Source organism: Somniosus microcephalus, chromosome 3 (assembly GCF_052327205.1).
Source record: "Somniosus microcephalus isolate GS21.2 chromosome 3, FLI_Smic_1.0, whole genome shotgun sequence".
In the NCBI taxonomy this organism is placed as follows: domain Eukaryota; kingdom Metazoa; phylum Chordata; class Chondrichthyes; order Squaliformes; family Somniosidae; genus Somniosus; species Somniosus microcephalus.
This window is the reverse complement of record NC_140989.1, coordinates 88,262,079-88,289,600: the sequence shown is the minus strand read 5'-3', so window position 1 is coordinate 88,289,600 and position 27,522 is coordinate 88,262,079. Positions and strand designations below refer to the sequence as shown.

The 27,522-nt window shown below is 43.8% G+C and overlaps 1 protein-coding gene across 13 annotated transcripts in view; it reads left to right on the top strand.

Annotated features, from left to right (window-relative positions):
- The first annotated feature begins 1,431 nt into the window (after nucleotides 1-1,431).
- Nucleotides 1,432-27,522, top strand: part of nrxn1a (neurexin 1a) — a 2,435,560-nt gene continuing 2,409,469 nt past the window's right edge. For 12 of the 13 annotated variants that reach the window (XM_085981317.1, XM_085981316.1, XM_085981310.1 and 9 more), the window contains exons 1-2: nucleotides 1,432-2,088; nucleotides 4,671-6,037. In XM_085981317.1, coding sequence (XP_085837443.1) covers nucleotides 5,317-6,037 — 721 coding nt within the window. In that variant the 5' untranslated portion in view covers nucleotides 1,432-2,088; nucleotides 4,671-5,316. The other variant, XM_085981308.1, reaches the window with a different exon arrangement.

The following is a 27,522-nucleotide window of genomic DNA, read 5'->3' as shown; positions in this document are numbered from 1 at the left end:
GAATTGCAGCCAGAAGCAGCACACCTGCGCCTCCTGCCTCCCCGTTAAGGTATTAAAAAGATCGCATGTTCCACTCATTTTCTGACTAGTTTTGGACAGAGGTCCTTATTTGAGTATGCAAGGTGCCTAACACCGGCTTAAAGCAGCCACCAGGGACTCCCTGAATATCGCCGAAGCCAATATGGCATTGGACATATTTCAGGTGCCCTTGGGATGCAGGATGCAGCCTCGTGAAATTGGACATTTTTTGCCTCCATTTTACTCATGCGAAATGGCCAAAATGAGGTCCAATTTCGCCCCCCCCCCCCCGCCCAGCCCATTGGTTTAATCTGAGACTTTTTAGATAGCTTTAATTATTAATTTTATCTTTTAAATTGAAGAAACATTGTAATTTAGAATGTTTCTGAAAACTGAATACAGCAGCTGTGTGTTCAGAACTCAAAAAATGTTCTGCGAGTGGTCAAGTTCAGTATAGTGTAAGGAATTGAAATTCGGAATGATATGTCTCGGGTCATGTCAATGTTATCTGAGAAATTACTTCATTGTTGCAGATGGGGTAAAGCCATTGGCTGCACCTTCTTCTTAGGCAGTCCCTTGGAGGATGACTTGCTTCCACACTAAAAATGAGTTCTCAGGTGACTGCTGAGGTCACTAATTCCCCATTATGCTTGCTGCGGTGTATTCAAATTACTTTCCAGGAAATTTGGAGGAAGTTTGCAATGCGTAATTTATGGCATAATTTGCCATTGAGGAATTTCTGGGCCAGCATATCTAACACACTTTTAGAGAAGTGGCAGGGCAGGGACAGCTTCAAGGAATTTCCTGGCCACATCTTCTGTGGTTCTCATTGCAAAGGGCAGAGTGCAGCAGGGCAAAGAAGGAAAATATTTAAATTTGTGATTAAATCGTTCTTGAATGTGTTGCCTCACCTGAGGGTCAGTCCTAAATATCAAACTTTTATTATGTCATCATGCAGATGTCAGTCAGTGACTTAGTTGGTAGCATCCTTGTCTCGGAGTCAGAAGGTTGTGGGTTCAAGTCCTATGCCAGGACTTGGGTGCAAAATCTAGGCTGACAGTCCAGTGCAGCACTGTCAGAGGTGCTGTCTTTTGGAAGAGATGTTAAACTGAGGCCCGTCTGCCCTCTCAGGTGGACTTAAAAGATCCCATGACACTATTTTGGACAAGAGCGGGGGAGTTATCCCTGGTGTCACGGCCAATATTTATCCCTCAACCAGCATCACTAAAGCAGATTATCTGGTCAATATCACATTGCTGTTTGTGGGAGCTTGCTGTGTGCAAATTGGCTGCCACATTTCCTACGTTACTACAGTGACTACACTTCATTGGCTATAAAGTGCTTTTGGGAAGTCTGGTGGTTGTGAAAGGCGCTATATAAATGCAATTCTTTCTTTCTTTCTATGTCAGGATGTAATAGTGCCAGCTGTCCTCGCCATCATTCAAAGCCTGCTGGTCGGATTGGGTTTTGATGGTGCCACCTTGCCAGTATGAATCCATCTCCAAACCTGAAACAAACTTGGGAGCTTGCTGGAGTGTGAATGCATCATCAGACATTACTGGAGCACACCTGAAAGGTGTTCTCTTGCAAGTGTCACTTCTCCACCTGGTCGCCATTAAACATCCTGCATTGCAAAAACAATTTTATTCGATGTGGGTGAGCACTTTTTTTTTGCAATCCATTATATTCTCTGTTGATTTCGCGGAGGTGGTTGAGCATATGGTCGTTCCCATCTTATTCCTTTCTGTGGTGATAGAATTAATGAGGAAGATTTCTGACGTTGCGGTGTGTGTGTGAGAGAGGGGCAGAAGATAGAGAGAGATTCGCTTATGCTGATGCTCCTGCAGCGCTGCTGGTGGTTCGCTTCGAGAGAAACGCCCGTGTGACGCGCTCAGCTCAGCAACCCGCTGACAAACCGAACTGGAGCCAGAGGGGAGGCTGCTGTCCTGCAAATGTAAACAGAGACGGGAGAACCAAGTAGCAGAGGGAGAGAGAAACATATTTATATACGATCTGATCTCGCATGTAAAAGCCGAAAGTCATTTCCGACGCCCAGGGAAGGTACTGCAGGTAAAACTCCATATTTGAATAGGATACAGTGCAGGAGCTGGTAACGACGAGGCTACAGAGACTCTTGGCCCTGACAGAGATGGGCTTCGCGGTGCACATCTGCTGTAGGTAAAACCCGGCATGAACATTGCGATGGTGAAGGTGGTGCTCGACACACGCATTTATGGATTGAACGCAGTGATTTTTTTTTCGCTTTGTACCTGGGTTGTTAAGCGAGACACTTGTCTAACCCGGTTTGATCTGGACCTTGTCACGTACGTTTCGTTTCCATAAATTTCCAATTCGGGTTATCCGGCGTCAGTTTCCGAGCATCGTTTATTTATATTTATATATATTGATAATATGTAAAATGGGGAGGGATGGGGGGATGCTGCCTTGTGTTCATGTTATCAGCACGATAATCGTTTAAAAAAACCGGCACAGCTTAGGATATATCATTTGTATAATTTCCAAATAATTCCAGTTTGATCTTTAAGGAAAGGATTTTCTGGTAATGAGCGTGACAGCGTGAGTAGATTTTTGAAATGTTCCGACCGTGGATTTCCTCATTATTCGCACAAGGCAGTTTTCACGGCGTTATGATCCAGACACGGGAATTAGCTACAATTTATGGTGAAATGGCTGGTTTACAGATGGGGGGAAGGTATTATACCTTGTAAGGATATTTCCTGCAATTAACGGTTCATCTTAGATGCCGCTGTAAAGAAAATTATAAAAGGCCTATTTTTTTTTCTTACGGAGCTTGAATGCTAAATAGTTACGGCGTGCTTTAATGTATGTCCAAGATTAATTTTTAAAACCAAATATAAGCGGCATTTTCACTTGGTCAAAATAAGTAGTGGAGTGGTTTTTATCCTGTGACCAAACTCTGATTTTGATATCAAGAAGTATACATAATATTCATATATACCCATGAACATATTTTGCATTACTATATCTGGCCCCATTGTGCCTTGTATTATATTCAACATACATTCTAGTTCCACAAACTAGCCCATTTACACCGAACCCGGGACCAAACGAGCCGAAGGCTTGTGCCACATTTATATTCACACTGAAGTCTAATTGATTGTTTTCGGACGTTCTGGTATAGTTTACTCATGTTTGGTTAAGTAAGTTCAGTTTATGATTGAAAACGGTCAAAACATTAAGGTAGGTGTTCGCAGGTAGGGAAAGGACTGAATAGTTTCCCCTGATTTAAATAAAATCGGAATCTCACACGATATGCCATTGGATAGAAACACCTGTAGGGATCGCCCTGTGTGTTGGGAGGCGCGTTCTCTTGGCGAAGATCACAGCCTACTACAGTGCTGTTAATTGCTGGTACTTGCTGGCAGATTTGTTTAAAGCGTTAATTAGACATAGAGGTTCAACGCAAGGTCGATAAATCGTTCCGAGACGTGCATGTACTAACTTGAATATTAAATAGCGGTATGCAAAAATAAAGATTTCTACGTTCGGAAGTGGGGTGTGGGAAAGAGGTTGCTCTCTGCACATTTTTTTGTACAGAGCTTTAGAGTGACCATACTTGTATTGTTCGTCTTGGTAATAAATTAACTTTACAAGCAGATCGCCAGACACTAAATGATTAACATCTTTAAATATGCAAGTCTTGTTCAACCTCTCTCCATATTTATGCTCTATTAAAATAATAACTATAACATTGGTTCATTCGACGTTAAACCATGGCAGATCATGACGATTTTCAATATCTACCCCTTGTGTTGACAATGATACGCTTCTCCAACCCGTGCCCTCCTTTCCAAACACTGTTCCGAACAGGTTGTAGAATCCCGGCTGTTTATGTGACTCCTTAGTTTTTGGATATTTTTTATTTCACAAATGTAGCCGGGGTGTTCTGATTATTCGCACAAGGTTACCAAATACAACATGTATGATTAAACAGCTGTCCTCAGATGTGTATTGGTAAGAAACTTATTTGTTTTCAGCATCCTCTTTACTTTCATTTGTTTATGAATTTTAAATAGGAATAACAAGTGATCAGTTGCAGTTATATCCCTAGTGTAGCAGAAAAAAATCAAGAGTGCAATTGAATTTACTGATAATAATTTAAAACCATCATTTCCTTTTTGTTAACATTATGCAGTAACATAAGCTGGAAAGAATGTTATTTCTCTATTATTAATTTACCTTTTCAGAGTGCCTTATACATCACAATACTTTCTCTTTCAACAAAATGTAGAACAATATTTTATGTAAGTAAGCTTTTGAAAGTGTAAGAATAAATTGTTTGAATGAACAAGAAAAAGTAAGCAGTTTTTAAAACTAATGGAAAAGAAGATTAGCCTCAAAGATGTGGACAGGTGATAGAAAAAATAATGGAAAAAGTTATTTTCATGTTGCATGTTTGACTGAGTTGCTTTATGACTAATGCAATTAATTATTCTGTGATGATAAATAGGAGTTTAGAGTTTCCAGTGCATTCATTACTGCACAGGCAGTGGGATATGATTTATCCTGGTAGCAGCCCTTAACAGGGAGCCTATCACGTACATTATTGTAAGATGGTTTTAAACTGAGCTAGGGGTCATGCTATTATTTATTGCTTTCATTCCTTGCAGATTGCGAGTTGTGTTGAAGCCGCTGTAAACGCTGGAATCACAGTTTGGCCCTGAAAGGAGGACTTGCTGACAGACTTTGCATGTCAAGTGGCTGCTGAGCTACTTGACAGTTTCTGGTTTTCAGCAGCACTGGGAAGCAGGCAGCCCAGGAAGCCATGAGTGATGACTCAGAGTGTCTGTTTTAACATGATGGCATGAATCTGAGATTTTGTGCTGGGAATCTGTCACACAGAGCAATTTTGGTATTGTAATGGGATTACTGAAGGGAAATACACAAGCAAAAGTAGAGAAAAGTCATCTGTTGGATCTGCACGTGGATTAGTTCTTTTTCCAGAGAAAATTTAAACACTATTTGTTTTCTTATCTGGAGCTGCAAAAAGCTAATGGTGTAGTCTGATTACTAAGCAAACTCCATTGTGGATATGGGCCACTGATACCATTTCTTTTGCTGACTCACCATATGAAATCCCTAATCTAAAAGTCTGCCATCAGTACCTTGCTGGAGAGCTGCTTCACTAACTTTACTTTAATTGTTGGATTCAAAAAGGGATACATTTTGCAACACACAGCAAATCTACGCATCTCGAGGGACTTTTTACAAATTGTTTGCAATCTGTATATTCAACAGCATATTACATTTACAAAGATGGCTGTTGTCATCAAGAAGAAAGGCCATTTGCTTTGGTTCGGCCTACTATTTGGATGCCTTGTTAACCTCGGGGTCAGCCTAGAATTTACTGGAGCTGGAGGACAATGGGCAAGGTTCCCAAAGTGGAATGCGTGCTGTGAAAGTGAAATGAGTTTTAATATGAAGACCAATATTTCCAGTAGTTTACTGGTGTACTTTGATGATGAAGGATTCTGTGATTTTCTAGAACTCCTGATTGTTGATGGATACCTTCAACTTCGCTTTTCAATTTTCTGTGCTGAAGCAGCTGTTCTACAATCAGATACTAAAGTGAATGATAGTAACTGGCATACTATAGTTATTCAGAGGAATTTCAAGAAGACGACACTCATTGTAGACAAAGAGGTCAAAATAGTTGAAGTGAATTCAAAGAGACGAGATATGACAGTCTTTAGTAAATTGTATATTGGTGGGATTCCACCAGAATTCCATTCATCGGTGCTGACATTAACATCAACTTCAGTAGGAAGTCAAGAACCATTCCAGGGATTAATAACTGACCTCAAGGTTGGAAATGGGACCACCATACTCATTGATGGCCATGGAATCAAGATGGATGAAAACTATCTTTGCACAAATCACAGTCTATGCCTAAATGGTGGAACCTGCTCTGTTGTACACGAGAAGGCAATTTGTGATTGTTCTCACACTGGCTTTCAAGGAAAAGACTGCAGCGAAGGTAAGATGACTACAAGCCTGTTTGTACTCATTTTCTTAATTATTACAACTTTTGATAGTTGTAGGGGAAAAAATTATGTTATTCTAATATAAAACATGGAGAAAATTCTTCATATGTACTGCATTTATCTTTCTTTGTTCACTGACATCTTCCAATATAAATGGTTTTTCTTTAACTCACTTTATTGCTAGGTCATATGACTGACATTTTGAACTCTTTCTTGTATATTATGCCACTAAAGGCTCAAAAACTTTTATAACATTTATATTTAAAGTTAAACCATAAATGTAAAAATAAAATTTCTTTAAAAAAATCCGAAAGCCAACAGCAAAATCATGGAGGAATAAATGTGAATAATGAATTTTAATATTAAGTAAATAATATTGGTGCAAGAAACTTCAAATGCTAACTTTATTTTTGAATATTAGTTTTCCATTGTATAAGTTTGGTGTATTCCCAGCCATGTCTGTAAAGACTAGGAGCTCTATTAAAATAGTGCTAACCAGCTAAAATTTTCTTAATGTTACTGGTCCAGAATTTGCAGTTGGGATGACGGCCAACTGTCAGCGTTTGCCGTCACTCCACCTTTGAAACTGACCACAACTTCAGGATTGGGCGGCATGTGCAGGCACATGCAGAAATCCTGAAGTTGTGGTCTGTCATTGACAGTTCCGAAACAGGCTGCGCTGTATGCCTCCCCCACCCCAACCCCGCCCCCTCCACAGAGTCGGCAATCTGTGTAATCACCCAAATCAGGGAAACTAACGTAAACTTCGGCTCCTCTGCAGTAAGTACGCTGTTAAATTCCCCACTAAAAGTTAGACCCAAAGGGATTAGGTGTAACTGGGGTTTTAACAGCGGATTGACTGCTCAACAAATGTCAAGGGACTGGAAACTAATTTTAATTTTGTACACTATGAAATTTGTCCATTTCAATAAAAATAAAAATTTTTAAGAAACTTTTCCAAAAAAAATGTTAAGTTTGCCCATCTTTATTTCAGGTTTGCCTTTTTCCCCATGTGAGAGCCACAATCTTCTGCTCTCTCTAACTATTTTAAAAAGTTAGAATTTTAAGAGCTTACACACTTCCTTGTTTGCTGTCTGTGAGAATTCTGCATTTTGATTGGCTGCTTAGATAGCCTGTTGACATTACAGCAGTTCGTACAAGGGAATCCCCATTAACTTCCATTAATTCGAATTGAAGACCAGAAAAGCCAAAGTTCTTGACACAGCAATCGCGAGATCCTTGTGCAAAGCTTACATCAGGACCAGCAGTGAACGCCTTTGCTTCGTTGCTGACCGCAAATTCCAGGCCAATATAATTTGTCATGCCACCATCTTACGAACTGCAGATTGTGCATATGTTTGTGGTAAATTCTATATGGTTTAATGTACATCATTCATAATTTTTTTAATGATTTTGTTTAGAATTGGCAGAAAATATAATTAAAACTGAAAAAGCAATAGACAGTCCATATAAATTAATTAAACTGCTACATACTCTGATTGCATTTACAGGTTATTTCTACATGCAAGATTAATTGCTTTGAGATTCTCAGTAGTGCAACACTTACAAAGTTTTTTTAATAAAAGAAAATGACCATTTAATTTGTCATAATTTCTTGTCCATTGCTGACATTCTTTTTAAATGATAGAGAAGATGAAATTGCGGTGTGTAAAGATTTATTTCTATGGGCTTAATTTCTTTCACACTTGTGCTAACTCTTCCTACTGATTTATTTTTTAATATAAAGGAAATAGCATTATTAAGTAATGATTTCCCACTTGGATGCAGGAGCTCAGTTGTTGACTTGCAGCCCTATGGGCCTCCTCTGATCATTATTTAGTGTTATGAAGGAAGGAAAACTACATTAATTAATTAGATTTGGATCTAATTTTTGCTCGTGTGGAAATGTAATCATGCTGTCGGATAAACGTATTGCCACTCTAAATGAAGTATGACCTAATGCATAGCCAGATCCAAAAATCAATGTTTCAGTAAAATCAACACGTCCACATGCATATCACTGGCTCTTTTGTCCTGATGCGCAATGTAATGACAATTTCATTAATTATTAGTAGATGTGCAAAACACATACCAGTATTCTTTTCGATTATGAAAATATTACGATGACTATCTTCTCGAAAAAAGAAGAAACACTCCTGCAATGTTGTGGTATGAGACATGCAGTTTCCAACACCAAACAAGGGGTTAGAGACACTGAATCTAAAAACAAAAGATTGAAGCACGTCTTTCCCACCAACCTCTCTCCTTTCCTTGTTAAAAAAAAAATACCAGAGATTAATCTGAATCTATAACACTTCCACTGGATTAATCTGTGTCTTTTGTAATCTACCAAAGCTGTAAAACAGATCATACTTTAAAATACCTGCGTATAAATGTGTGGTAATGGCCTAGTATTTCACAAGCACAGTAGTGGTTTGGGTAACATCTAGTATCATGGCAGCTACCTTTGACTTATGAATATATTATATGTTGTCTGAGTATATTATTTGTTGTCTGGATATATTATCTATTGTCTTGCACTAATGCCATACAGAGAACAAAACTTTTTAAGAGATTTTCCAGGAGAATAATTTCCACATAATATGATCATTCATTTTTCAGCTAAGAATCTTTGCATGATTACATGGCTTAAATTTCCTGAAACATTTTTTTTAGAAATGCAATAATTATGTGGAAATATTATTTTCTGTGCACTGTTTGAAGAATAAATTGCCCCAATTATTTTTTGAAATCCACTTTGTTTGGCCATTGATACTAAGGGGCTGAATTCTTTTTTTTGAAAAATTGGTAAAATGCCTTTTTTTGTCAACATTATTAAACTACTAATAAAATTCATCGTTATAAATGTCTCAGAATTGTTAATTGAGCTGTGGAGTGCAAAGCTTTTGTCATAAATACCTGAATAAAAATTGAGAAAATCGTGAATTACCTACAAAGTTCGGCTTATACTGGCAGCCCGGCTTTCCTGCTCAAACTGGTTAGAAATAGGCCACCAAGCATTCCCAAAATGTTGATAATTCTGTAGTTTTCCACCGATCAGTGCAAGTGTGACTTCTTGGGATGTCACCTTTGACCGCCTGAATCTATCTGTTGTGCCCAAATATGATATAAATAATCAACAACATAATATATTATTCATTATATTATCTGGAATATAATGACACTGGGATGATGAAAGAGCCACATGGAGAGAGGAATGCAAGACTGAGAGGAAGGAAAAAATAGTGATCCTAGCTACAAATGTAAAATACAATAATAGTTATTCTAACATAGCAAAATGTGTGACATTGTATAAAAAAAAACAAAGTGATTGTAATATAGCAGTAAATGAAATGATTCACTGAACAAAATAATAAAATACCAGAAACAACAATAACATAACACAATAAGGTAAGGTAACTCAGAGTGAGACACTGTGATAAATATACTAGAAGACTGAAAGTGGATAATTGCAGGTTTAGTATAGAATAATAACAGAAGCTAAATATAACATGGAAGAGAGTGAGTATTATATAATACTGGGATACACCAGGGGTCATTTTACAAGTTTGCACTCCTACAATTACAATTGCATAATGTGATAGATACACTGTTATTTAATAGAGTGTCCGTCAGATATACGAATGTAATATACACCCGTGCACTCTGTGCTGTGATACAGTTTACTCTCATCCCTGCTTTGGTGAAGCACAAAGAATTTCTTGTTTGCCAAGCTCACCGACACCTGGCTTGACCTGAAGTAAAATGCTCACTTTTTAATTTCACTCTACATCTGAGGAAAGTTGTGTGAGTTTCTCATTAATGACTTTAACAAGTCACACTTAAACACTTTCACTTTTCACTGATTTTCATTAATCAATTTCTAGAGGTGTAGGAACTCAGCAGCACTAAACATGGAAGAATAGTCAGCCCATTGGCAATTTCTATCCACATTCTACCACTTTTTTATTCATGTCTGCTTTTACACTAAAATTAGCAAAGTCAAGAATTCTGGCCCCTAAGATTCTGAATTTACTTGAAACCATAGCATCTCATAAATGTTACATTAAACATAAATCCAGTATTTCAAAAGTATTCACCCATTTGAATTTTTATTCCAAAAGTCACCTATTTTTATACAACTTTTGAGTTATTTTGTATGTATTTTCCTGTTATGCAGCAGAATGTTTTGTAAGCAAAGGTTCTCATCACTTGTGGTAATGCCAGTGATGTGCTCATATTTACATTAAAAATTATTTGTTCAGTTGCTTTCACAAGGAAAAATAAGATCTGTAAATGGGTAGAAAATATTGCCAACTTGTGTGAATAAGTGGGATTAACCCACTTCTTGTTCTTGTAAAGAATATTGGGATCCTTTTGGAAATATTGTTTTGTAGATTCTCTGTGGGGGAAATTTTAGATTACTTGTTTGAAATATAAGACGTGAATAAAAAAGGTAAATTTTGTGAAGCAGCTAGAAGCTTGCTGTGGTTTATATTTGTATTTGCTTAGCTTGGTAACATTTGTAATTGGCTAATGGAGGGGACTTCAAAGTTTTTAATTGAAGAAAATAGCCATTCACTGAGGGAAAGCTTCCATTTGTCATTTTTTATTCATTGCTGACAATTTATATGGATTTTACATATAATTGTGAGATGAATTTGAAGTCCATATGTATTTAACTTCCTGGGATTATTTTTTCTGCATTAGTTCTAGCTTCTCCTACACTTTGTGCTGATTTTCATTGTAGAAAAGAGTGTCAATTAATTGTTGATTTTGCATGTGATGAATACAGGGGCTCAGTTGTTGATTTATTTTCCCTGTAGACTTCTATTTTTTATTTAGTATTCTGACAGAGGAAATATACATTAATGAGTTTCACCTTTAATTTTTCTTCATGTCTGGGATGAAATCAGTAGCTGCTGTCTTTGTTTCATGTGTGGTAGACACAAGTGTGAGGCTAGATGAATTGGAAATTTATTGCATAACTGATCTGTTGGTTGTAGAGCACGCTACAAATGGGGTGTACAGAAGTGCTAATAACCACAATGATATGTGTGCTATTAATAAGTTGACACCCAGAGGATGTGCTGGTTTTCATTGGTGTAATGGATTTATGATTCCCTGAAGTAGGAAGACGGTTGGATAAAAATGAATGATTTATATTAATCAAAATATAGTAAAATATTTCTGCAAGAAAATTAAAATGATTAAAAAGCACGAGGCATGGAATAAATGTGCCATTTCAAATGTTTTACTTAGTTACATGAACCAGGCCTTTAGTCAAATAATGTGAAAGCTTCTGTTACATATTTTGGTTTGACAAATGATATGCTGTGAATTAGAGTTATAGATTTTTCCTGATAAAGCAGATTATTTGGCAGAAACATTTACTGTAATGCACATTAGTTGTTTATAATGTTTCTGCATTCCTGGGCATTATGGACATCTACAGCTTATTAGACAATTTGATTAAATGATTGCATGTTGGATGTAGGAACTTTAGGAGACTGGCGGTTTCACAAAACAGAATCTTGAAATATAAATGACACATGTAGTCCAGGTTGCAGAGTGTTACATATACATGATACTAGATAAGCACTTGTAAGTTAAATGGCAAGTAAATCATCGGATGAGTCAGATGACATCATAAATGGTGCCAGTATAGTTTTATTAATTGACATTTTCTCAATATTGTGTTTTACAGATTTTTCATTTTTAGACTCTTAATTGAACAAAATTAGTCATTTTATTGTTTAGTTGTAATTGTGATACACGCAAACACAAATTATTGATTATGCAGTATGTTTTGCTGTAATCAAGTGTGTTAACATTCAAATGATTGTTGTTATGGTGCTGCAGTTAGATAAAGTCATGTTGTGCATATTTGTTTCCTTGATTAAGCATGTTTATAGCCAAATGACTGGTAGTATGATGTTGCAAGAATATTTATTTGATTTAAATGAACAAATACCCCCTGTACTGTATACTGTATATTATATATACAACAGTAGACGTAAAGAGGTAACATTTTAGGGCAATTAAAATGCATTCGGAAATCCAGATATCATTAACTATCAGCCCAGACACTGGCTTACAACAATGCCATCTGAATCCTGTAATTGTGTAAGTATGTTATAAATTATTCCCTTCCATCTCTTTTGCTCCTGTACATAAATTGTTTGAACATTTGGCTTTTCCAGGTCCTTGGTATTATAGTAACATTGAATACATGCTATAAGCCAAAATAATGCTATGACTGATAGAAAAATTAACAAAAGCAATTTAAGTAAAATGATAGGTTGTATTATGTGTGCATAAGTAAAATAGTAACTTCTAGATCTGTTACTTGACATGAATAAAAACAGCTGTTATTGCTTGTGTGAAATCATTTTGTTCAGATGTGTTTTGTAACACACCATAGTAGTGAGTCACATTTACAGAAACATCTAATGGTATTTAAAACAAATGAAGTCGTTTGATCAAAAATTCATCTTTTTGAATAAATCTGATATTCAGGAAAATATCAGTTATGGCTCAGAAATATGTATAATATGTGCATAAATTAATAAGGGAACCATACTGACATTTTAAAGTGCTTACTTTTTCAGCAGTGCAAACTGCAATCATCACCAAGCAAATAAGAAATACTTTTGACCTCATGTGCATTTAATAAATGGAATAATAAATAACTAACATTGTTAACGTTAGGTTCAATTATAAGATGAACCTACTATAGAGAATGATGTAAATCAAATCTCCATGAAAGTTTTTATTATCTTATAAATATATTTTTGTACAATACTTGTCAGAAAAAAGTGATATAACTGTTACTATAATGTATTGCCCTTGTAAATATTTTGCCCTTGCAAATATTTTGCATAACATATGTAATAGGCAAGTGTGTAATATTTATTATATGTATTAGTTGATCTCTTGTACTGTTGCTCATGGGAACGCATGATGTCAAGTTACCAAGAGATAGCAAATATACGAATTGAATTCTTTTCTGCATTCAACAAATAGACGATGGGCAGTCTCCTCAGACTGAAGTTGAAATTACAGACGGAATTGGAGGAAGTACTAAAAGAAAAATAAATTTCAGCCAAAGCATTCACTGATAGTCTGCAGAAATTAAAAGAAAATAAGCATCAAGCTTGGATGGACTTCATACCAGGGCACTTAAAGAAGTGGCTAAGAAAATCAGTCCTGCCCTTGCCATTATCTTTAGGGAATCATTCGAAGCAGGAGGAATGCCTGAGGATTGGAAAGTAATTACCTTTAAAAGTGGGCCAACAAACCAAAATCTGTTTTGGGTGAAGTATTAGAAGGCATCTTGGTCTAAGGATACTGATACACTTAGATTGATATGGTATGGTAAGATGGAGTCAATGTGGATTTATAGGAGGGAGGTCTTGTCTAAGAACATTTTCTGGAGTTCTTTGAGGTACCTTGTTGACAGCAAAATTTGGTGGCTATGATGCATTTAGATTTCAGCAAGGCTTTTAATTCTGTGCCACAAAAGTGATTAGTGCATAAGATATGAATCCATGGAAACAGAGGCAAACTTCTGAGGTAAATTGAAAATGAGGTAAAACAGAGAAAGAAAAGGTGGTTGTGAATGGAGCTGCATCGACATGGTAGGAGAGCACGAGCAGGATGTGACAGTGATCAATGCTGGGGCCTTAGCTGTTTGCACTGTATGTGAGTGACTTGCAGCTGGAGATAGAAGTAAAGCTGTCTAAAGCTTGCAGATGACACCAGATTGGGGGTGGGGGCTTCAAACAATAGGAAGCAAGCAAACTAAGGGAAATATGTCAATGGAAATATAAACCAAATGGCTCTAGGCCACAGGCCACCAACATGGAAAGAATCTGGAGATGTAGCTCGCTGAAACCAACAGCAGTGTGCGGCAGCGACAAGTTCAATAACAACAACAGAAGCTTACATTTATATAGTCTTTTAATGTAGGGAAATGTCCCAAGCTGCTTCATGGGAGCATAATCAAACAAAAATTGACACCAAATCAAAGAAAGAGATGTTAGGGCTGGTGACTAAAAGCTTTGTCAGAGTTTTGCGGGAGTGGAGGGGTGGGGGGAAGTGCCAAGAAGTGCTCAGAACACAGCAGGTCAGGAGGAAGGACGGGGGAGAGGTTTATGAGAGGCATTCCAGAGCTTAGGGCACAGACGGCTGAAGGCATGGCCACCATGGTACAGTAAAGGGAGTGGATGATGCAAAGGAGGCCAGAGTTGGAGAAACACAGAGTTATTGGAGCATTGTAGGGCTGGGGGAGGTTACAGAGATAGGGAGGAGTGAGGCCATGGAGGAATTTGAACACAGGGATGAAAATTTTAATATCGAGGCATTGGTGGACTGGAAGCGAATGTACACCAACAAGCATAGGAGTGATGGATGAGCAGAACTTGGTGCGGGTTAGGATATGGACAGCAGAGTATTGGATAAGCTCAAGTTTACGGAGGGTGGCAGATGGAAGGCCGGCCAGCAAAGCATTGGAATAGTTGAGTCTGGAGGTAATAAAAGCATGGATGAGCATTTCAGCAGCAGACAAGCTGAGGCAGGGATGGAGACGGACAGTATGACGGAGGTGGAAGTAGATGGACTTTGCAATGAAGAGGATGTGTGGTCGGAAGCTCAGCTCAGGGTAAAATAGGATGCCAAGGTTGTGAACAGTCTGGCTCAGCCTGAGACAAGTGGGCAGAGTGGGGGATGGAATTGTTGGTGACGGAACAAAGTTTGTAGCAGGAGCCGAACACAATGGCTTCGGTCTTCCCAATATTTGATTGGAGAAAATTATGCATCATCCCGGACTGGATGTCGGACAAGCAATCAGATGATACAGAGGCAGTGGAGGGGTTGAGAGAGGTGGTGGTGAGGTAGAGCTGGGTGCCATCAGTGTTTATGTGGAACCTGACATCATTGGATGATGTCGCCGAGGGGCAACATATAGATGGGAAATAGGAGGGGGGCCAAGGATAGATCTTGGGGAATTCTAGAGTTAATGGTGCTGGGACAGGAAGAGAAGCCTTTTTTATCCTGTACTTTCCAATGCTCCTTTGTTCCCTGAGATGTGCTGTTCTGTAAGGAACTTGATCTTATGTGGCATTGTGTACATTAAGTGAGACAATATAGTTTGTAGGAAGGGGTTACATCATTTGTAAGGGTTTGTGAGGGGCGTAGGAGTAGTTAATTGAGTTGGAGAATTAAGTTGTGGGGCAGTGAGAATTGGGAAGGACAGTATTGAGCATGTGTGATGGGTACAATAGTGAAGGAAAGGGAGGTGTAGTGAGTAGTTGAGGGAGTGGAGGAAGTAATGTAGTAATAACTGGAAGGAATTGGAAGAGTGGTGCTACGGTAGTGTAATGGTTATGGCACTGGGATAGCAACCCAGAGTTTGTGAATTTAAATCCTAGGCCTGCAAGTGACTGCAGTCCCATACTATATGAACATCTTTGCTGTCCATTATGACATTCACTGCCAACAGAAAAAAGCAAAAATGAAATAAAACTGCCCATGAACACCAAATCTATATAACCCGTAATCTCTACCACCTAGAAGGACAAGGGCAGCAGGCGCATAGGAATATCATCACCTGGATGCTCCAATCCAAGTTACACATCATCATGACTTGAAAATATATCGCCGTTCCTTCATGGTCGCTGGGTCAAAATCCTGGAACTCCCTCCCTAACAGCACTGTGGGAGTACCTTCACCACACGGACTGCAGCAGTTCAAGAAGGCGGCTCACCACCACCTTCTCAAGGGCAATTAGGGATGGGCAATAAATACTGGCCTTGCCAGCGATGCCCACATCCCAGGAGCGAATAAAATAAAATAACGTTGTGCCCACACCTGCCTTTGTCCCTGTTATGTTGATCTTTTAAATTCTGATTGGTTTGTAGATGATGCAACTACTAAATCTGATCTCTGGTCATGATTACCGTCTTTTGAATAATTACTGCCAGGTCCCAGGACAGCCTACCTGAGTGCATCCGAGTCCCTTGCTTGTCCATCACAAGTGCCTCCGGACCAGCACTGTGTTCTGAGCGCTCCTAGGCTGCCCCCACCCTGCCCCCCCCCCTGCTGAATGCTTCATCTCCACCTGTAGGGGGTGAAGGCCACCTGCTCACTCCCACAACCTGGCCCCAGTGTGCAACGTTCCTTTCTCCCTCCAGAACCCTCTGCTCCCTTCCAGATTCTAGCTTTTATTCACCTCAGACCTCCAGTTTTTTAAAATTTGTTCATGGGATGTGGGCGTCACTGGCAAGGCCAGCATTTATTGCCCATCCCTAGTTGCCCTTGAGAAGGTGGTGGTGAGCCGCTGCCTTGAACCGCTGCAGTCCATGTGGTGAAGGTAGTCCCACAGTGCTGTTGTAGAGGGAGTTCCAGAAATTTGACTCATCGACGATGAAGGAACAGCGATAAACTTCCAAGTCAGAATATTGTGTGACTTGGAGGGGAGCTTGGAGGTGTTGGTGTTCCCATGCGCCTGCTGCTCTTGAACTTCTAGGTGGTAGAGGTCGCGGGTTTGGGAAGTGCTGCCAAAGTGGTGTTCCGCAAAGCGATCGCCCAATCTGCGTTTGGTCTCCCCAATGTAGAGGAGACCGCATCGTGAGCAACGATTGGGCAACCGCTTTGCAGAACATCTCCGTTCAGCCCGTAAGGTTGACCCCGCACTTCCGGTCGCCTGTCACTTTAATTCTCCGCTTCACTCCCACTCTGATCTCTCTGTCCTCGGCCTCTTACACTGTTCCAATGAAGCTCAACGTAAGCTCAAGGAACAGCACCTCATCTTTCGATTAGGCACTTTACAGCCTTCTGGACTCAACATTGAGTTCAACAATTTCAGACTATAACCTCTGCCCCCATTTTTCAAGCTGTTTATGTTTTTGTCATTCCCATTTGCAACACTTAACCACTCCGCCTCCTACCTTAGCACAGAATATTCCTTCAGTTCCTTCCTCCTCCCCTCCCCTCCCCCTTTCCCTGCCTTGCACCTGCTTAGAATCTGTTACATCTCTAGCGTCTCAATTTCTGATGAAGGGTCCCAGACCTGAAACGTTGACTCTGTTTCTCTCTCCACGGATGCTGCCTGGCCTGCTGAGTGTTTCTAGCATTTTCTGTTGTTATTTCAGATTTCTAGCATCTGCAGCATTTTGCTATTGTTCCTTTGTGCTACGTATGACTCCAGCCAGTGGAGCGTTTCCCCCCCCGATTCCCATTGACTTCAGTTTTACTAGGGCTCCTTGATGCCACACTTGGTCAAATGCTGCCTTGATGTCAAGGGCAGTCACCCCCAGTTTCTCTTATTGTAGTGAGGGAGTGGATGATTTTCAGTTGCAGTCATCAAAACAAGCATTAGGACTAGGCCAGGATTGGAATGGACACTGTTTTCTTGCAGCTTTGTGCAAAACAGTCTCAAACTTTGCGAGAGAAATATGAAAAAACACACCAGCCAGTTGGTGGGATTGGAAAATGGTAAAGGAGTGATCTCCAGGTCTTTAATTTTAGTGACTTTTTGCTCTTATCAAGGTGAGGGGTATTAGTGCTGAAGAATAGAACTGTTCCCATTTCAGACACCCAACATTCCCAGGTCAGGTATAGCACAGCCAAGTTGTGCCCCAGCAACATGCTTCAGCCCAAACCTGAAGAACAGTTCCTGCTACACTAGCGTGACTTTTTTTTCCATTTTCCACAGCAGTCATTGCTCTGAGTTTGATTGCCTATTAGTGCTGAATTAGGGACAGTTTTGGGCTGTTGGCCCATGCACACTTGTCCCTGGATCAACACTGTTGAAACTAATTTTACATAGGATCCATATAGCCAGTAGACAGAGAAGACTTATTATCGGTCTCGACTGGATTTAAACTCTGGTCCCAGGGGTGAAGGCCTATGTCTAGCTCACTGTCACCTTGTTCCCTAGTAAAATATAATTGGGCACTTCCAATGAGTTTCAGGATTGTTTTTCTGTCCAAAGAGGAGAATTGTGCCTTTGTATTCATGGAGGGGCAAAATCCTTCTTGAGCTGTCAGAGGGTTGGAGCCTTAAGTCTGCCTCTAGATTTCTGTGCAAATAACGTGAAAAAGAAAGAGAGATATAAAGAAAGAGGGAATGAGAAGAAGCATGCATAGTGGCAGACATTCATAAAGAAAGAAAAAAAGGGGGCTACATTGGATAAGGCCCAAAAACGGGCGCAGGGATCGCAATGCGTGATCAGCCTATGCCCGTGGATAGTAGTGCAGGCAGCATATGAAATTGGTGCTGCCTGCTCATTAACATGATTGCAGCGCTGAGCCCAGCGCTAAACGCACTGCAGGTTGGCTCAGCACTCAACAGTGGGCCTAATATCATATGGAGTCTGCTCTCTACTTAAAGGTTGCCTGCAGAGTGAAAGGCTGTCTGCACTTCTTGAAGGGGAGGTGAGAGAAGTACCTCATTGTGACTGGAGCTGGAACTTAGCAATGTCTCAACAGGGCAGAGAAAGGGCACCTCAGTTCTCCGATGCAGCGCTGGAGGCCTTGGTGCAGGGGGTCTATTGGGGGAGACAGGTCCTTTACCAGCAGGGGACCAGGTGACCTTCCAGACACATTGTTCGAATGCAGTGGGAGGAGATCGCTGAAGCCATCAGTGCCACCAGTCTTTCCCTCAGGACATGGATCCAGTGCCGGGAGAAGTTTAATGAACTCACACGAGTGGTTAAAGTGAGTAAATGCATCTTCAATTGCACCACTTGCCTCACACACTGCTCAATACACCACACCCCCTTCAGTCACCTACCAACAATCTCTAGCAAGCATGACTCCTAGCTCACAATCAGAGCTTCAACTCACCCTCACATACTTACCACTGCTGCAAGGCTCACACCCAGATCTCACACCTTGCACACAATGCCAACTATTCAACCATGACAGGCACATCACCCAAACACATTGCACTCACGGACACACTTCTCTTTCTCTTGCAGGCCAAGATGGCTCACAACCAGCGCGAGCAAGAGCAAACAGGTGGGGGGCAAGCACGGCTGCAGAACCTGACCTAGCTGGAGGAGACAATGCTGGAGATAATTGGAGGGGCCGTCACTGAGGCCGTTGCAATCGACGAGGCTGAAAGCATTGCTGATGATGGTATATGCATAACTAATCCTTCTTCTCACATCCAGCTTCCCTCTCAACTCACAATCTCTTCTCATTTACAAGCTGCTGATGGTATAAGCATGCAAATCTTGCTTTCCCCCCTCCCCTCACCACAAACCGGCCCTTGTGCCTTTCTCCTCTGAGAGCCAAGAATTGCCACAAGCCCAGCCTGTGCAAGAAGTAGTAGAGGAGGAGAGTGAGGGAGATAAAGAGACACTGTCACTTGATCTGACACTCCCAGGCACTAGATCAGAAAATGGCACTGCGTGAACTTTAGAGGGTAGTATAGAGGTGGGATCTGTACATGGTGAGTCACCAGGCATGAGTGGGATGCAGCCAGGCCAGGGGGAAAGGGTACCGCAGGTACCAGCTCCCAAGAGAGCGAGGTTGCACCTGAGTTCTGCTGCAGAGGACACAGGTGAGGACTTTGATAGGGTGGCCTTGAGAAGAAGTGAGTTGGGCATGCACACAGAAATGCTTGTTGCAATGCCAGGCCTGCCAGAGAGCCTCTTGTCAAGGAGCATGGAGGAGTCATGTTCCAACATTGCAAGGAGTTTTGCACGGAGCTTGGAGCCCACAATTTCCAGGATGAAAGTGATGGGCAACTTCATCAGAGCACATGTGGACCCAACCATGATGCTGGGTGTGATGCACGATGTCGCAACTTCCATTGCAGCACAAGCGGAAGTGACCCAACGTCATGAGTGCTGCAGTGGAAGCTTAGACTTCTGTCATGCAAGCTCAGACTGCTGCCACGCAAATTCAGACTGCTGCCATCATGGCTGGGTTTATGAGTGTGGAAAGGGGCTTGCAGGGTGTCACAGCAGTCCAGCAATCTGTGCTCCAGTAGATAGCCAGGAATGCTGAGGTGCCATCCCGGGGGAGTGGCAGTGGCTCCGTGGAGCAAGAACCTGCTGTCCTCTTTCTGGATGACAGCATTTGTACTTCCACCACTGCCACTCCACTAGTGCCATTGCAGCTGCCTGTCAGCCAGCCAGTCTAGACTGCTGCCGCCCATGTGAGTTGATGCAGTCTGTAGCCAGGCTTTCTAGGCCCAGAGCTGTTCATGGTCATCCTGCAAAGCCATCTGCAGTCTCTCCCAAGGAAAGTCAGCCGCCTTCCACCAGCCATGCTGCAGCCATTGGGGTAGCACTTCGTAGGAGCACTAGAATAGGCAAAGAAACACGAAAGTCAGACACCAAGGGCTCGATTTTCATTGAGCCATGGAGTCGGGCTTGGAGGCGTGCGGGGGGTTAAAATCGCAAAAACTACCGAGCGGGACTCCCCCCGCCTGGTTCCCGACTCGAGTAATTTTAACTCGGGCGTGTCTGATGGCCCTGACTCCATCCCGCATCCAACAGGCAGGACTGGTCTTTAAGGCCCTTAATAACCACTAAATGGCCTCTATAATCCTATTTTAAAAGGCCCTTGCAAATTTAACCCTTTTCCCATGTAAAACACGCCTGGTGGGAAACACGAATATGAAACCTGGCAGGAGCACTATTGGATTGCTGACTATCAACTGCAGGTCAACCATTAAAGAGGAGATTTGATCAGCCATCATTTGCAGGTCTCAGGTCTGGGGTAACTTTTAGAAGGCTTAACCAAACCTGTGGAAGGTTGGAGCCTCACACACATCTCCAGTGTGGCCTCCTGGGAAACCCCTCTCGCCACTTTCACTCAGCACTTCCTCAACGGAGGCATATAACAGAAGCATGGGAGCCATTTATTTCCTTCCCATCTGGGCATTAGAGGAGCTCAAGCACCAGCCGCAGCACCAGCAGAACCAGGATCAACAGCAGCACCAGCAACAGCAGCAGCAGCAGCAGGAGCACCAAGCTGCTGCTCACCCACCTGAGGCTGCACAGGCCAGAAGGGGCCAGCGCCTGGAAGCCCGTCAGCGCAGGAGATACCCCCCAAACAGGGTCTACAGACACAGGGTCACCTATCTCAACATGTCTGAGCAGCAGTGCCAAAGGCGGCTCCGACTTTCGCGAGAGGTAGTGACTGACATCTGCGCAATGCTACAGCAAGGCCTGCTGCCCAGAGGACCAGGTGGACAAGCATTACCAGTGGCCATCAAAGTCACCACCGCACTCAACTTTTTTGCCTCCGGCTCATTCCAGGGATCAGCAGCAGACATCAGTGGCATCTCCCAGGCGGCCGCACACACTTGCATCATGTAGGTAACCAATGCCCTCTTTGCCCTCGCGCACAATCACATCCATTTCACCAAGGATCGAGCAAGTGTCATGGCGCGAGCGGTTGGATTAGCTCATCTAGCAGGCTTTCCAAGGGGCAGGGCGTCGTTGACTGCACACATGTGGCCCTTAGGGCACCCCATCGCAATCCAGGTATTTTTGTCAACCGCAAGGGCTTCCACTCCCTTAACGTTCAGCTGGTGTGTGACCACAAAAGGAAATTTTGCATGTTTGTGCCATGGACCCTGGCAGTTGCCATGACTCCTTCATACTGCACCAGTCCAGTGTGCCTGCGCTATTCAGTCCACCAGACCAACTTAACGGATGGCTACTTGGAGACAAGGGCTATCCCCTGAGGACGTGGCTGATGACGCCGTTCAGGAGACCATCCAACGAAGCTGAGGAGAGCTACAACTCCAGCCACATGTCCACCAGAGCCATAATCGAGCAAACCATCGGTTTGCCAAAGATGCGCTTCAGATGCCTGGATAGATCAGGTGGAGCCCTGCAGTACTCAGCAGCCAGGGTCTCCAGAATCGTCGCGGTTTGCTGTGCACTTCACAACTTGGCACAGCGTCGTGGCTTGCAGATTCCTGAGGACCAAGTGGCTCCTCACATACCCTCCTCAGATGAGGAGGAGGAGGAGGGCGAAAACAAACATCCTGCAAAGGCCCATCAACCAGCGGCAGCATTATGCGAGAACATTGCTGGCCGGGATGCAAGGAACGCACTCATCCTGACCAGATTTGCTTAGCCTAGTCAATCAAACACTTTTGCCTCGCAGCTTCTTACCAGAGTTTTGACAATGGCCAAGAACCAGAGGATTCCTAGCACTCCGACCACCAGTTGCAAGTATTCCTAAAGCCTCAATGTGGAAGTCCCAATAGTGAAATGACACGCCACAACTGCAACATTTGCCATCAGAATTTTTATGTACAATTACGATGTGATGGCATTTTTACACTTAACACAAAATTCCACCCAAGTGACTACCCTTGTGACTACTTGTGCTTTATCTTCCTTTTACGCATGCTCCTACGTCAAGCTTCCCCTGTGGCTTCAGCAGATGTGGAGGCCCCTTGCTCACTTTCCTGCTGCTCCTGTCTCGACACCTTTGGCAGGCGTCCTCTGGGGTTGCGAGCCTATGAGGGCTCGTCAACAGCCTGCTGCTCCTGCAGCTGTGCAGGGGTTGAGACAGCTATCTCACTTGGGTGTGGACTCTGGTGGGGCTTTGACCGAGGGCTCTGCAGTGGCATGGAAGTGTGAGCGCTTGGAGAGGAGACCCCACTTCCTTGAGGTATGCCACCAACCTCCCTCTCATGGGTCAGGTCCCCCTCAACGCCTGCAAGTGGCTGGACAGCACCTTGCTGCACATCAGGGGGGCCATGGGGACCCGTATCTGCAATGGCAGTCCTACTCAGAAAGACTTCCATGAAGGTCTGGTTTCTCTGTTCAATAGATGCCCATCGCTCCTCAAGAGATGTCATTCTATTCTGAACAATGACCATGTTTTCCATATCCTGGCGTCTAAGCTCCTCCATGGCCGTAGCCCTCCTCTCCTCTACCGTAGCCATCGTCTCCTCTATGATAGCCAGCCTTACCACAGAGGTAGCAATCGTTTCCATGGAGGTAGCCATCCTTTCCGTGGTGATGCGTTCATGCACCAATGACTCCACAAAGGCTCTGCTCATGTTCGCTATGGACTCCTCCATTCGCTCCACACTCGCAGCGACCCTAGAGACAAAACCTGCCAGAGATTCCTGCATCTGTGCCTGGAGTTCCATCACCTCTGATCTTATGGATGGACCCAGAGGCAGAGGGTCGACATGCTGCTGAGCCGAGCTGGCAGAGCCCTGCGCCCTCCGACTAGGACTCTCCACTGCTGTCCCTGTCACATTCACATAACTTGTCAACCATGCAGCCCTCACACTCCCTATCACTCTGATGCTTTGAACACAACTGACAACACACAGGGAGGGCCCTTGGTCTTGCAACCTCACTCCATCTTTGTCTCCTTCTAAGTATCTATGCTATGCAATCTCTACACTCACTTCTTCATTCTCACTCAACCTCCACTTGTCTCCCTCATTGCAGGAAAAGAGAGCTCACAATAAAAGAGAGCAAGCCAGGACAGGAGGAGGGACAGCCTCATTAGCCCACCTGCCCCCCTGGGAGGAGGCCATCCTGGAAATCATGGGCATTGAGGATGATTCGCGCGTGGGGGACGGACAGACGGGTGCAACACAGCAAGCTGGTGACAGAAAAGTTTCCCATCTCTTTGACATTTCATGAGTCGCTGATAATGATTGTGAAGCTGTAACAGATGGACTTATGAGCATCTGCAAAAAGCTATGTGCATGTAGCCTTTGCATCACATCTCTGACCCTTTCCTTTACTCCCCCACAGGACCATCACAAGCATCTGTCCCCCCTAGCCAGGAAGAAGAGGCTGAGCAGCCAGACTCCTCAGAGGAAGCTGCAACCTCTGAGGGCGCACCGTCACCAGTATTCAGCGCACCCAGCACGAGCGCAGACACTCACACCTCGGTGGGACCTTCGGGACATAGAGTAGTGTTGTCACCTGGTGTATCACAGCTCACAAGTGAGCATCAGCAGATTGTGGAGACAGGAACAGCAGTGGAGAGTCCTAGTCGGAGGGCGCAGGACTCTGCCAGCTCGGCTCAGCAGCATATCGACCCTCTGCCTCTGGGTACATCCATAAGATCAGAGGTGATGGAACTCCAGGCACGGATGCAGGAGTCTCTGGCAGGTTTTGTCTCTAGGGTCACTGCGAGCGTGGAGCGAATGGAGGAGTCCATAGCGAACATGAGCAGAGCCTTTGTGGAGTCATTGGCGCATGAACGCATCACCACGGAAAGGATGGCTACCTCCGTGGAAACGATTGCTACCTCTGTGGTAAGGCTGGCTACCATAGAGGAGAGGATGGCTACAGTAGAGGAGAGGATGGCTACGGCTGTGGAGGAACTTAGTCGCCAGGGTATGGAAAACATGGTCATTGTTCAGAATAGAATGACATCTCTTGAGGAGTGATGGGCATCTATTGAGCAGAGAAACCAGACCTTCATGGAAGTCCTACTGAGTAGGACTGCCATTGCAGATACGGGTCCCCATGGCCCCCCCTGATGTGCAGCAAGATGCTCTCCAGCCACTTCCAGGCGCTGGCCCCTTCTGGCCTGTGCAGCTTCAGGTGGGTGAGCAGCAGCCTGGCATTCCTGCTGCTGCTGCTGTTGCTGGTGCTGCTGTTGTTCCTGGCTCTGCTGCTACCGCGGCTGGTGCTCGAGCTCCTCTAATGCCCAGATGGGAAGGAAATAAATGGCTCCCATGCTTCTGGTATATGCCTCCGTTGAGGATGCGCTGAGTGAAGGTGGTGAGAGGGGTTTCCCAGGAGGTCACACTGGAGATGGGTGTGAGGCTCCAACCTTCCACAGGTGTGGTTAAGCCTTCTAAAAGTTGCCCCAGACCTGAGACCACTAAGTCCTGCCACCTGCAAATGATGGCTGATCAAATATCCTCTTTAATGGTTGACCTGCAGTTGATAGTCAGCAATCCAATCAGCAATCCAATAGTGCTCCCGCCAGGTTTCACATTCGTGTTTCCCACCAGGCGTGTTTTACGTGGGAAAAGGGTTAAATTTGCAAGGACTTTTAAAATAGGATTCTAGAGGCCATTTAGTATTTATTAAGGGCCTTAAAGACCAGTCCCGCCTGTTGGATGCAGGACGGAGTCGGGACCATCAGACACGCCTGAGTTAAAATTGCTCAGAGTCGGGAACCAGGCAGTGGGGGGGGGGTCCCGCCCGCCAGTTTTTGTGATTTTAACCCCCCGCACGCCTCCAAGCCCGACTCCATGGCTCAAAGAAAATCAAGCCCAGAGAGTTACCATACAGGTACAGCAAGCAATTAGGAAGGCAAATGGTATGTTGACCTTTATTGCTAGAGGGTTGGAGTACAAGAGTAAGGGAAGTCTTGCTACAATTGTACAGGGCTCTGGTGGGACCACACCTGGAGTACTGTGCACAGTTTTGGTCTCCTTATTTGAGGAAGGATATACTTGCCTTAGAGGCGGTGCAATGAAGGTTCACTAGAGTGATTCCTGGGGTGAGAGGGTTGTCCTGTGAGGAGAGATTGAGTAGAATGGGCCTATACTCTCTGGAGTTTAGAAGAATGAGAGGTGATCTCATTGAAACATATAAGATTCTGAGGGGGATTGACAGGGAAGATGCTGAGAGATTGTTTCCCCTGGCTGGAGTGTCTAGAACTAGGGGGCATAGTCTCAGCATAAGGGGCCGGCCTTTTAAGACTGAGATGAGGAGGAATTTCTTCCCTCAGAGGGTTGTGAATCTTTGGAATTTTCTGCCCTAAAGTGCTGTGGATGCTCAATCGTTGAGTATATTCAAGGCTGAGACAGATAGATTTTTGGACTCCAGAGGAATTAAGGGAGATGAGGATAGGGCAGCAAAGTGGAGTTGAGGTCGAAGATCAGCCATGATCTTATTGAATGGCGGAGCAGGCTCGAGGGGCCGTATGGCCTACTCCTAATTCTTATGCTCTTATATAATCTTATATTTTAGCATTGTACCCAAAAGGATGCTGTGATGTTCCGTGACAGAGGAATGGTAAGGCGGGGAAGTGATGAGCAGTGGGGATCTGGAGTTTCATTGAGGGGAAACGGAGTCTGAAGATGCCCTCACGGACAGCCCATCCAGAATGGGGATTTTCAGGCTACCTCCTTCTCCTCTTCCTATTTCTCTTCTTCCTCTTTCTGCTCCTCCTCCTCATGAGATGGTCACGGAACCACGATAGTGGCAAGGATTGCGTCCTCATAATGGCCAAGTTGTGGAGGATGCAGCAAACTACCACGAATTGGGACACCCTCTCTGGCGTGTACTGGAGGGCTCCTCCTGAGCGGTCAAGGCAGCGGAACTGTTGCTTCAGCACCTCGATGGTCATCTCAATGAGGTTCCTCGTGGCAGCATGGCTGTCATTATATGGTTGCTGGCCACAAGTGGTGTAGTTGTGAATGGGGAGTCTTCTGCCAGGTATAGAGCAGATAGCCCTTGTCTCCGAGCAGCCACCCTCGGGTCCGATGTGCTGGCACAGTGGACTGGCGCAGGATGAAGGCATCATGACTGCTGCCAGTATACCGGGCATTCATCATCATGATATGCTGGGTGTGGTTGCACACCAACTGCACATTAAGTGAATGGTACCCTTTGCGGTTACGGTACATCTCAGCATTGATATGTGGCGCCTGCAAAGCCACATGTGTGCAGTCGATGGCGCCCTGCACCATGGGGAAGCCTGATATCCTGACAAAGTCACATGCATGTTCATCCTGAAGACCGTGAACTCCCTCCTCCTGGAATACAGAACCCCTGTGACCTCCCGGATGCAGCGATGTACGTTGAACTGGGAGATGTTAGCTATGTTGCCTGTTCCAGCCTGGAAGGATCCACTGGCAAAAAGTTCAGGGCCATGGTCACCTTGAGGGCCACTGGCAGAGCCATCGTCACCCTGCTCTGAGACTGCAGGCCTGGTTTCAAGGGGTGGCAGAGTTCTGTGACCATCTCCTTGGTGAAGCGGAGCCTCCGAATACGCTGCTCCTGGCTTAGGTGCAGGTAGGAAAAGTGCTCCCTGAAGACCCGAGGTGGGTAAGGCCTTTTGCTGAGAGTCCTTCTCTCCCCCCCCCTCCCCCTCCTCCTCCCTCCTGTGAGCAGCTTGTCTTTGTTGCCTCTGCTCCATCTTCCTGTCATGCTGCAGCATGAGGGGTACTGTAAGCAGAGCCCCCATGACTGGGAGCAACTGGTGTAGTCAGAGGCCTTCCACCTGTAGCCAATGCCTTCCCAACGTCCAGCAGCACTCCCTGCACACTTTAACAATGTGTTAAATGTCTTCCAACAAGCCAGTATTGATTTAAACTCTGCAAGAGCCAGTACAAGAGAAATAATCAACTTCCCTGCAAGTTGGATGTATCGCTTTACTTTGCGCTGGTGGAGGGTCCCTCGTGCAGCTGAACCCACATTCAGCTGTGCGTGTTTAGGAGAGGGTATTGTTTGGGGCAGCGACCTCCAACATGGCAGGTCATGCGTCAAATCAGCGATGCATGC